Source organism: Meleagris gallopavo, chromosome 5 (assembly GCF_905368555.1).
Source record: "Meleagris gallopavo chromosome 5, MGAL_WU_HG_1.1, whole genome shotgun sequence".
NCBI classification, from domain to species: domain Eukaryota; kingdom Metazoa; phylum Chordata; class Aves; order Galliformes; family Phasianidae; genus Meleagris; species Meleagris gallopavo.
In genome coordinates, this window is record NC_139408.1 from 600,350 (window position 1) to 612,957 (window position 12,608).

Genomic DNA, 12,608 nt, shown 5'->3' on the forward strand with positions numbered 1-12,608 from the left:
TGTTGGATTTTTATAATCCACACATATAAAAGACAATTTAAAATTCCATTGGTTTAATGTTGCTTTTCAGAAAATAAAAAGTCATTCAAACACTTCCTTTGACCTAGTGGATGTAACATTGCAAGCACTTGAAAGAATTCCCTAAGATGTTACAGAAACGACCGAAGATTTTTTGCTCTGACAGCAGATGGAACAACAGTACCACACACACGAATCGCCACAACACAGACATAAGACCTTTGGTACATACTGGTTGCTATGAGGAAAATCGAGGAGGTGCTTCATGGTAACAAAAGAATGGTTCAGCGTCTCAGCTGGAGTGATTCTTAAATCAGCATCAATCAGCAACATTTTCTTCAACAGACTGACGAATTCCCTCCTGTCTGCCTTCTCTGCCAACAGGTCACTTCCTTCCAAATCCATCACCATGTTCACCTGGCGTTGAACAAAACAGGCAGACACAAGACATCCACGTTGGTCTGATTCCTTCTGTTACTGGACAAGTACCACTGCTTAACACGAACAATGACAAAGGAACATCTTTCTAGAAAGACAAACTGACACAGCTGGATATCTTCCCCAGCACAACATATGTAGATGGATAAGATTGAGAACAAAATAACGGTCTAAAAGATGTTCAGTCCCAAACCAAAATAATTATTCCCATCCTCCCTTTTGCATAGAAAGGAGTCATGAATACTCACATGCACTATATCATCCAAACTGTTGAAAATATACTTCCTGGCCTCTTTAGACTTCATACCTGTCTCTGCCTCGTGCTCTTCCAAAGTCTCAAAAAAGAAAAGACAAAAAAGACAAAAAAAAAAAAGCAGACTTGAATTTAGACATCGGCAATAGAGAACAATCAAAAAAAACTTAACATCTCCAACTCCTGAGCACGTTTAAACATTTACAGGCCTAAGAAGCCCGATTAACAAAAAAAACAAAAAATAATTCAATTACATATTTGAGTTTTTTATATGCTTAATTGCTGACTACTTACATTTTCTAAATTGAAATATGAAAGCATTGAATTTTACATCTAATTTAGCACAGTACTGGATTACAACAGATTTGTGAACCATGCAGGAAGCATTAAAAGCCTAGCAAAAAGTTAGCTAACGGTCTTTGTGTGTGTATGTGTATACAAAATGTATGTTATTATATGTCACAGGTTTTCTATTACTTCATGTGTTACCGTGTACACATGTCCTTAAATTCAGACCTTTCATTCCAACCGGCAGTAACACCGTATCACTGAAGGAAAAAGAATAGTCAGACTTTGTTCAATTTCATTGGCTTTACCATGTTGTGTGATTAAAGTTAGCTCTGCAAGGAATTTTCTTTTTCTTTTTCCCCAAACACGCAGATTACAGGAAATTTTCTGAAATTAACTTTGAAAACTCTGAGTAATGATTACTGCTCCATACCAAAACCTCTTCCTTCCCCCAAGGCGTCATTGAGCCTGATGGGAGAAATGGAACTTCCTAAAACTGAAGAGGGCTGTTTGCATAAAGGACTCGTTTAGATTCTAACACAGAAAAGCCAGATGCACACTGCCATCACTCCATCAACAGCGTGAACTTATTTCTTTTCTAACGGAATAATCGCAGCAGTGTAATGAGAGAATCCTGAAACAGGGTGACCCCAGCAATATTCATTCCTCCAGGGCCAGCAGCAGCCCCAGCGACTCAGCCCACTGCACACTGTGCATTTGCCACTTTATGGGAAGTTATGCAATCTGGGCCTTTGAGCTTGTCAGCTGTTTGTTACTTCAGAGGCTTTATGTCAATAGTAACTGCTTCGTTACTCCTCAAGCTCTGTGTAAACTCTGTGGAACAGCAAAGTGAAGCAATCCAATTTACCAAAAACTATCTTTGCATAGGGGTTTTAAGTGTTTATAGTCACGTAAAGTTGCTTAGAGAGAAGCAAGGTAGACAGACCATAAAAACAGACTTATTTTGTCTACTTTCATTGTACTGTAGCTTTCGGCCAACAAAGACTGTTGTAGTACGAAATCTGAAGCAAGTGAATCATGTTGTTTCTTGTCCTCCTTTCTCCTAGGACTTCTGATCCTGAAATCACTTCTGAAGAACTCGCTAAGAGCAGTTTGGGCCTCAGAGACAAATTCTATAAAGTGAAGTGAAAATCTGTGACTAAGCAAGAGAAAAACCTCATTTAGTGCCTCCAGAAATACAAGGCTTAACGTGAAGCCTGGGCTGCAGCCAGGCACACGTGCCTGCTGACCAGCACTGCTTAAGGGGTCTGAAGTGCTGGGTTTTAGGAACGAGGCAGGGAAGGGGGAAAAATGGAAGAGATACAGAGTGGGGACAAAAAAAATATATCACCGGAGATGTGGAAGGCAGCTAATGCTACTCTAGTAAATCTTGGCCTTTTTGGTTTAGCTGCTTTCTACTGTATTACACTGCTTACCTTTAATCTCCAACTAGAATATGGTGCGTCTGTTTCTCTACAGAAAAATCTTGCAGTTTTCGTCCCCATGCTTAACAACTGTTCTCCTGGCAAACCTTGAGTCTGAGAAATGTAACGAATCTGAGGAAGAAAAAAGAAATGCAGCAAAGAGTTTAGCTCTCATTTTTACAATATGAACCACACAAGTTAAAAATTTATTTCACCTAAAGAAAAACAGCGACAAAAAACACCTGGACTTTAACAGCTACATCTTACACAGGAGAAAAAAGTAAAACTGAATGCTTGATACTGTTTCTTCACTCTTTTGGGGGCAGCTACACAGAAACAAACCGCTGAAGCGACCTATATAAGCAAGCTTTTCAAGTTCAGTCACAGATACGAGGACCTGAGGAGAACGGCTGTCATCCTCAACCCACTCTAATCCTAAATATCACGCACTAATTCTAAATATGAAAACTGGCACTAGAGATTTGCTTGTGTACAGAATTTTGTACACAGATTACTGATGGGTTTTTTTTTTGCATACTCTCATTATATAGCTCTACAAAATCCTTCACATTTCTGTCCCATTATCATTCTGTGCATCTGACACACGTACATTTCAAGCAAAGGTTTCACTTAAAAAGCAAGAGCACGTACAGTCTCCTGACAGCCAGAGATGCTCTGCTAATCTCAGAGAATGAGCACGGAACGCAATAGGAATGGAGCAGCTTTGTCTCCAAGACAGGTGCTTTTGTTCACTGAAATGATTATCACTCATTTATTTTAGAAGAGAATTGGGCACAGTCCCATACCACATGCCTGCACGGAGGTGCAGTCAGTGTAAGGCTGAGCTTGGAAAATCTGGAGCAGCTGGGGAGTCCCAGAGAACGGAAGAAAGGGAAATCAAAAGGACAAAGCAAGAAAATATCAGAAGAGGAGTCTGATGGTCAGTATAGGAGCTAGAAGCATCTGAGAGGAAGAAAACTGATGGGAAATGGAAAGTCCATAATTCTTGACATCATGGAGTAAAGACAAATCCAGTCAATCATAAATATTTCTAGATTGTTTACTTACTACCTAAGCACTTCTAACAGTGCTTGCCTGTTCATTCACTAGGTGACATCATACACCAGAAGGAAGGGAAATACCTTGAAAGCCATCTCCTACAGCTGTGGTACTCACGTGCACTGAGTGAAATACTAAAGCAGATTTTTCTGCAGAAAATTTTGCAGACATGGCTGAGCACGATGACAAGCCTGCCTAAAACAAGGCCATCACTGGTGGGGACAGCTCCTGTTCCAGAGTGAGAACCAACCTGATATATCGAGTTATCAACTGATAGCAAACTCAACTGATGAGGCTGTCTATAAATTTTGTTTGCCTGTTTTCCATATACAAGATTGCTGCAGTGGGAGAAAGAAGATGGTTTTGTTGTTGTGTTGTGTTTGTTTTTAAACTAAGATTCCATGCTACTCTAAAAAGATTCTCCTAATGATGAGACTGTACAGAGAGCAGTACAAGTGGAAAGCCCCAAAGTCAGAGGCCTGGACACAGCTAATGGATTTCTGCCATCATGACGAATCACAAGTCAATTTGAGGACAGAATCGGGGCCTGGGCAGAATTTTTGATCACTGAAATCCCAGCTCCATCCTACATGACAGGCAACATGGTCCAAAGCCACATCAGACATCCGGGAGCAGCGTCGACCTGTATGTGGCACTTCCATCAGGACGTCAAGAGGGCTTACGGCTTCCTCCTCCAAAGCAGCACTCCTACGAGCTGTTACTTACAGCAACGGGAGGCAAGAGTGGAGGTAATTCTGGAAATTATACGTTGTGACCTTTCTTACGTGTCCAGGTTTTCTTCTGCAGTTTCTTTTAAAAATAGTAAATAAATAGGTTTGCCAAGCTCTTGTCAATCTCTGAGAGGGTATTTCAAATAATTTCAAAAATAGATGTCTTCACTTTTTCCTTAAAGAATGCAATAAATTACACTGCTGTTATTTTTCTCCTCTTTCCTTCTCTATTTTAAGAACAATACAGTTCATAAATATCTTCTACATACCAGTCAACATCAATCCGTGTTCCACTCACAGCTCACTTCCTACCCAGGAAACACTGAATGTTGTATCAACAGGGGAAACAATAAAATGAAATGTTACAAAATCAACACAAAATCAATATATTTCCTGACAGTGATTTTGACAAAAAAGACTTTTCTAGAAGTAACTCCAGTCTTTAGGCACAGAGAGCCAGAAGTCTTGGATACGCAGATGAGGATCAGAATAATCTAAAACCTATGTGTTGGAGGAACTGCCCCTCAAATGCACAATGAATCAAAGATGCAGAAGTTAATAATAAGCCAGTCTTGTTACAACTGGGATTTTCAGGAGCCTTCTTTGCTTTCAAAGTTCAAAAGTGATAGAGAAATTAGAATTCTGATTATATTACTACCAACTTTCCACGTTACATTAAAGATAAGACCTCTCTCTCCAAATATGAGCATCTGAACAAGATTTCCAGACTCGACCCCATTCTTGGCAATTAAGAGGAAGACTATAAAGCAACAGTGGTGTCCTCAAACTTTAGTTTCCCATCAAATAAATCAGCTTCAATGCCAACATTTATTTTACAAGATAGAGGGGAAAAAAATTTGAAGTTCAATTCAGAAAAGCAGCGTAATATACAGTTCATTCTAGAAACAGGATTCATGTTTCTAGAATAATTAACACTAAATTAAAAGCATCCAACAGATTTGAAGAAATATTACTTAATAGGGCATGTTATTAGCATCAGAAATTCTGAGTTTAAGGATCTGAAATACTTAAATTGCATAAAGTGAGCATATGCTTGTGAAAGTTTTTCTACTACCTGGTCATATTCCAGTGCTCCTGGGTACAGTGGCCATCCAAGAAACAGCTCTGCAATCACACACCCTAATGACCACATGTCTATGGCTTCACAAAACGGCAATCCCAGTATGATCTCTGGTGCTCTGCAAATTAAATACGGTTATTGGATTTTTTCCTCGGGGAAAAAAAGACATTTCAAAATCCAGTGTCAAAACCATCCATTATTTGAAAACACAAATCACTTCATTAAAACCATAACATCACAACCTACACTCTTCTTCGTCTACATAACCTGCTCTAAGAATTCAGTTGCTCTGAAATGTTATTTATCAGTTTGCTTCCCATGTACGTGAAAATAAGCGATATGCCTGAAAAAGAGAACACAATGGATTCAATGTTTTTGCCTTTCCTCCAGCACGTCCTGAGAGATTCATTTGCTCCAAGCTGTACACCTGTAACTATATTCAAAAGAAAATACAGCCATTTGTGTCAAAACGAAAAACAACAAAATTTTATCTGAAAATACACTTGCACGCTTCTAAACTGGGAAGTACACTCAAGTTACTTAAAATATCAATTTAATTACATAACTGTAAATCCCTTATACTCTCAAATTAATACAAGCTGAGCCATTCTTAAACCGCTTCAATGACACCACCGCAGCAGCTAAATACATCAGGTCTTACTTCTTCCACTTAAAACAAATGTGAATTACTTAAACAACAGCACTGAAATGTGTTTCTCTAGTCAACAAGTAGAAAAATTGGTATTGACACAGCTGCTAAGGGGCTTTTAACATTTCTGTTCACGTTGAACAAAACTCAAGTATTCCACAGACATCAGTTTTAATTACATTTGCTCTTTTTAAGCCTTCCCCCCAGTTTGCTCAAGCTATAATGTGATTTAGTTTTAAAATTACAATCTGTTGTTAGCATGTGACAGAGCAGCACGAAGACAATTAAAACCAACACAATAATTCACATTACTGGGCTGAACGGCAGCATTCAAGCGATCACGTTACAGGCTGCTGAGAAAAATCCTGATTGCTCATCTGCGTAAGAGCTTATAAATGTTGTACTTCAGCACACATTGATGTGCCATTTTAATATTCCACAAGCAAAACAACCTCTTAACAATAAATTCCTATATATTTAATTTACCTTCTCTCATATTTACCTTTAACAAAACACCCTTTAGTTCATGGAAACGCACCGTCTCGGGAACAAATTGCTGTTTTCATGCCATACTGGGAGAAATTCCTCCCTCACGCTATACTGGGACACAGCTACTTTGTAGCTGGACGGCAGCCAGGAGCTGAACCATCCTCTTGACTTTTGATATGCCTATGACCTAAGAGCAGCAAGGTTGGCCAGACACAAACGTTGACGTACCTATGGGCCCAGCCTCCAGGCCCACCTGTGCTACAGCTTAAGTCTGCCAAACTTGGCTCCAGAGAGAGACAGATGCTCATCATGGGAAAGGCTCCTGAAATTCTGCCCCATCTTCGTCCAGCAAAAATCCCAAGGCTTCCGCTATGGGAAAAATTTGAGACTTCGCAGTGATAAGAAATTGACAGGGCAGGACATTTTGTGAAATGTTAACACTTGCCATTTGTGCCGATGCTTAGCTTCTCACTCCGCTCACAAACCAGACTGGGTGCAGTTACATGAGGGACGAATCTTGTCACCGGCGGGGAAACTAGAGAGGCTCAGTTTTCCACTGTATCCAAAGACTTGGTTACATTTAACTTCTAGAGCTTAAACATGTATTTTTGCAATGCAGGATCACGACACCGCATTAAGTATTAGCTAGTTTTGTTATCTGAGAAATAAATTTAATATATCCACATGCCAAAAGACTGGAAATAGCAGTAAGAAACGTCTGCATTCAACCGTTGGCTGGATGCCCCGCTGCACCCTGTTGTTACAGATCCCTGTGAAAATATGCTTCCTTTTGTCGTATTGTGTTACAGCTCCGAATAGTTAATGAACATACACACAGCCTATGGATACAGCCACTTTAACAAATGCTTCTGCTAAAATAAGCTCTGCAGAAACCTCTTATATTTACCCAACAGTCAATATGCGGGCCGCACAAAAATAGCCACCGTCAGTCAGTCTGTCCCTCATCTCTTTTGAGGGATAGGATTGCAAATAAAAGGAGGATACGGGCAGACACAATGACAGAAAGCAGAAAGCTTTTACTGTATTTCCAAACATAATCATCCAGAAGTTCTTCATGGGCAACCTGGAGCTCTGCGATCCCGCCGTGAGTGCCACAGGCACGGAGGGGGCCGGAGCCGGGCCCCTCACACCCTTCCAGAAACATCTACTTCACACAACCACAACTCCCGGCTGGAAAGACCCGAAACGCTTCTTTCTCCCTTGGTGCAGCACCACTCAATCCATCTCTCCTGAAGCAGGCTTTTCCAAATGCCATCAATACTCACATAGGTGGGAGATGCAAATGAGTATTTGCTTCGGCCTCGTTTGGATGGTAACACTTGTACTGATTCCACCACAGACCACAAATGTACATACTATCCCATGTATATCTTGCAAGCTTATGAGGAAAAAAAAACCCACACGATTTCTTTTATTAATTGGCTTAATGACCTGAACTCCTCAGAAAATGAGTGAGGTTCAGTGTTAGCCAGCTTAGAACAAAGCAACAAAATAAACAAATGTGAAGAAAAGTGAAATAAAAGAGGATTTTCAAAAAGGCAGAAGCGAAACAAAAATTCAGCTGAACAAGAACTCCTCCAACCCTTACACTGGAGTTACAAAGAGAAAAGAGCAAGAATCAGTAACACCTCAAGACAAAAAGTGGAAGAAGCCTAAGTCATTTCCAATGATCATTATCCAGAAAACACTGGTCAGAACTCCGATGTCAAGCAACCAGTAAATGAAAAAGCTAAAAACCAGCAGATAATGCACACAGAAGAACTGAAGAACAGTATAAACTACAATAAAACAGCTTCCTAGCAGTGCTCGTGTATGTAAAATTCTGCTGAATGCAGAAATAATCCTCCAGACGTGTTCTCACCGAGGGCCTTGCAGCAAGCACACCTCCTCGCACATCAAAGAAATCACAATCACCGTGTGGCAGGTTTTACTTTTCTTTCTCTTTGGCAGCACAAAGGCGGTTGGTACCAGTGCCTGCCACGTGGCGCTGCTTATTTATGGCACACAAATAGCCCTCCTCCCCTCACAGCTCCCACTCCTTTCAACACATGGCGGTTCTTTCCAAGACCAAAACCTTTTGCCACCAACCTCCACACTGGCAGCTGACAACAACAGGTCCTTATGAGGAAAGCAGAGCCACTTCCTCTCCCCGGCTGCTACTTAATATTCCAGAGATGCTGAACACTGGGAATTCTGGCAGCTTACCTCTTCATTACCAGTTTCACAGCAACATTCTTTTGCAATATTGCATTTTAAGTTTGAAAACGTTAAGTACTCTGAGTCAAAAATTTAATACTGGTTCTCCATAAATTTTGGCTTCTACATATTTGCATAGTTGAAGGCAAATGCAGACAACATTTCTAACATAAGAACACAAGACAAAATACATACTGTTCTCATATAAACCGAACATTACTATCCCTTCGTACCACTGTTTCATTTCACAATGCCTAATAATTCATCTTCTCTGGGTACAACTCAGTAATCATTATAATAAATACCAATGCAACAAAGTCATCAAAAGGGCAGCAATTTATCTTTTTTTTTTTTTTTTTTTCTTTTGGCTAATGAGCCATTCAAAACCATCTTATTGATCAGGACAAAGTGGGTGGAACTTACACAAGTTCAACAGTGACTGAAGTCAAAATGGATTACAAACCTGGCTTTCTGGAACCACAACGACTTGCAGAATGCAAGCATATACGTTATTAGAGTTACAACTAGACAAGGGTTGTGAGATGTGTCATCCTTATAAAGAAAGGAGGTCTAGGAGAAGAGCGAAGAGCAATCAAATATATAAGTAGGCACTCTATCAAATACTCTCACATCCAATTCCTCTACAATACCAGTCTATCACAAATGGAGGAGTACAAACCTTCCTAAGAGATCTGCGAGAACGTAGCAAAGATTCTAGGCTGGAGGGATCCGATCAAATGATCTACACTCGGTTATTTAAAAATACGCACACAAATACAATGAATCATCTGGTGGAGGCAATGAGACTGAATCATATAATGACGAAATTTGTGAATGATGAAGGTTCTAAACACTGGTTCTTTAGTGTTTTTGTGATGGACTTCAGAAGGCATTTCAAATACGTAATTACAGCAACAAAATAACAGGCAGTAGCGCATTCATGGTGTATAGTAAAGTACTGAAAATTAATGTAAATCGTTCATTCATTAATTACTCAATAGTTCACAAATTATATCTAGACCACTTTACAGATTACTCAAGAAAAATATATTAAATTGGGACCAAAAATGATCGGTATTTATTTTTAAATGAGAAAGAAATAAGCCTTATATAAAACTAGTGATATCCCCTCAACCTTGAATAGTGTGTGTTCACTTTTGAATTCTGTGTTCAGTTTTGGTCACCCCCATCTGAAAAAGGATCCATCAAATAGAAAAGACGCAGAGAAGGATAATATCAATTAAAGAACTAAAGAGACTCAGGTAAAAAGAAGAAATCCTCATTAGAACTACAAATCACTCAAATTACATACAGTAATAGAAGAGAAGCAGTCAGGTATTTTAACACCCTGCCTCATGTCAAACAACCCAGGGATCCCCCCCTGGGAGTTATTAATTGAGATTAATAAGTGATGCAAATATAAATATACTGTTGTGAGCTTGGGTTTTTTGGTTGTTTTCTTTTGTTTTTTTTTTAAGCCAGAATTAAATTAGCCTTTGAATCATGGGCCAATATTGAGGTGGAAAATGTATATGGTTTTAAGGAACAGACTGGCAGAAAATAAGATCCACAACTGCTCTAGACCTTAAACAGTAAGGTTCTTACAGCAGAAGGTTCTTGTTGTATCAACATACAATAAAACTAGGTAGTAGAACCTTCTGCTATAGTAAAGTTTCTTGAACAAAACACCAGATCCATGGATCTGATGGCATACATATTTCTTGTTTCCTGCATACTAAAATTACTATCACTGCACAAAGGTAAGAGTTACTCAAGCTATCCCCTTAGACTGAAACAAAAAAGTGTTCGCCCTTCTTCATGACTCTTTAAAAGTCACGTTACAGTTTAGAAGTTGACTAAATCGATTTTAAAGCCAAACCAAACCAGTCTCATAGTTCAATTGTCTCTTGTTTTTAAGCCCATTTGGATGTCAGAATACAGACTGGTAGTGTTGTCTTAATGAACTCTTGGTCTTTGAAACACTAGCACAGTATACGACACCAGATAGATAGACAGACTGCCAAACAACTAGTTTTCCTCCTAGTCCTTTAGAAGCATCGTTGCTGTCAATCTGTAAAGCAAAACTTCATCTAAACATCTGCAGTCTGGTTTTCCACGTACAGTTTTCCAGTGCACTTTCAACTACGCATAGATTAGACATTAGGCAGCACATAACTAGCAAGTTCTGATTATTTTGTTTGTTTTTAGCTCTAAGGTAAGAGGATTTAAACTGAGAACAAAAACATAAATGCTCAGAAACAGACTTCGAGCATCTGTGCCTTTTACATGGTAGGAAAGAATCAAAAGATATTCCTTCACAATTCAGGGCCACGTCACCACACATCACAAAAGACAAGGAGGACAAATATGCGCAAGAAGAGATGAGAAGTTGTCCCTCACTCACAATTCCATTCCTCCTTTGAAAGAGTGCTGGGGAACAGCAGGCCCTGGCATGGCAGGAGACGGGAGGAAATGAGTCACTCTATCTCAAGCAAACTTCTAGGGATGCATCACTGCTACGGCGTAGTCCACAGCGTTGCACAAAAAGAATTTTCATTTCCTGACAGAACAGACTTCATTTTAGCATCCAACTTCTCCACAAAACAACACAATGCTAAACTGCTAGAGAGCCCTCCTCAGCACCACAGCCTTCCACCACTACATCGGTTACATATATGTATAGGAAGACAACAATTAATATCCAGCTGCCACTGACTTTGAACCTTGACTCTGAGAAGGAAGGTTTTTAAATCCTTTCTCTAAGTAACTATTGAGAAAAAAGGAACAATCACTGCAAAAGAGAGTTAATTTAAACATAGGGCTCAAAATCAAGAGGGGAGAACAAGAGAGAACAGGTAATCAAAGCAGAAACTAACAAATACATCTTAGGCAATTCTGTCAAACAGAAGAATGCTATCCCACTATTCCTTCCCAGCATTGAAGAATTCTGATCTGAAAGTCTCATAGCAAATTTTAACTTGTTTGATGCACCTTCTGCTACCAGCTAACAGAGCTGATACAGATAACATTTAATTATTCTTTTTAGACTTTTCCAGTTGAGAATAATGAAATAAGAGGCAACTTCAACTGATTCTTTCCCACTTATTCACCATCTCTAGTGGAAAGTGATTTTATTAAAACCAAAAGACAGCTATGCTTCAGCCTTTCTCACAATTTTTTCTCAGCCTGCAGCTTACTAAGCGACTTATTTATGGACTTGACACACTGAACAGCTTCCAAATTAAATGAAAACTAAGCAAAGTAGATACTGATGTAGCAACGTAACGCAGAAAATTCCATGCACAGAGAAATTCTTCAGGTGTTCTACTGGCGAATGATGTCTGCAATTTAATACCTTTTTCCCTCATTTTGGATTGCACAGTGTCAATATGCAAAATACCAACTGGGGTTACTTACCTCACAGTGTGCTACTGTAAGAGTGGAGGCTGGCAAAGGAAGGTGCCACCTGGACGTTACCTCTGCCCTTGCCAGCAGCGGGCACCTACACACAGCACTCAGCTCTTACGGACCACCTGAATATGCTGCCTGCAGTGCGTGATGATTGAAAAGGTACAAAAACCAATGCTTCTCCCTTCCAAGAGAGAGGTTCCCTCATCTCCAGCCTTCCTATGGAATACGTTGTTACATCCACAGACCCTCATATCGCGCCCAGGCAGTGGAGCAGGCAGGATGCAGAGCCACCTCCACCTGGGCAGAGCTTGACTATGTGCACGTGCACGCAGCAAGAGCAGCCAGCATGAGCATTGCTCTCCAGCACTGAAAAAGTATGGAAGAAAAATTACAGGAGTGCAGTCTGGCAGATTTGAAGGCTTCATAAATCAGAGTGCACTAAGGAAAAGCAAGATCTTAACTCCCCTCCCTTTGTCTTGTTGTTATTGATTTTGTGGGAGTACAAAGTGCTATTTCCATAAGAGTCTGCGTGGACTTGCAGTGGCCAAAC

The 12,608-nt window shown here is 39.9% G+C and overlaps 1 protein-coding gene across 3 annotated transcripts in view; it reads right to left on the bottom strand.

The window, feature by feature from the left end:
- The window catches only part of HIPK3 (homeodomain interacting protein kinase 3), a 91,346-nt gene that overhangs the window by 14,333 nt on the left and 64,405 nt on the right, over nucleotides 1–12,608 (bottom strand). For all 3 annotated transcript variants that reach the window (XM_010710679.4, XM_019615201.3, XM_085223842.1), the window contains exons 3-6: nucleotides 5,287–5,410; nucleotides 2,434–2,553; nucleotides 705–791; nucleotides 251–435 (exon numbers count right to left, since the gene is read on the bottom strand). In XM_010710679.4, the coding sequence (XP_010708981.1) occupies nucleotides 251–435; nucleotides 705–791; nucleotides 2,434–2,553; nucleotides 5,287–5,410 (516 nt within the window). The remainder of the gene's footprint in view (nucleotides 1–250; nucleotides 436–704; nucleotides 792–2,433; nucleotides 2,554–5,286; nucleotides 5,411–12,608) is intronic.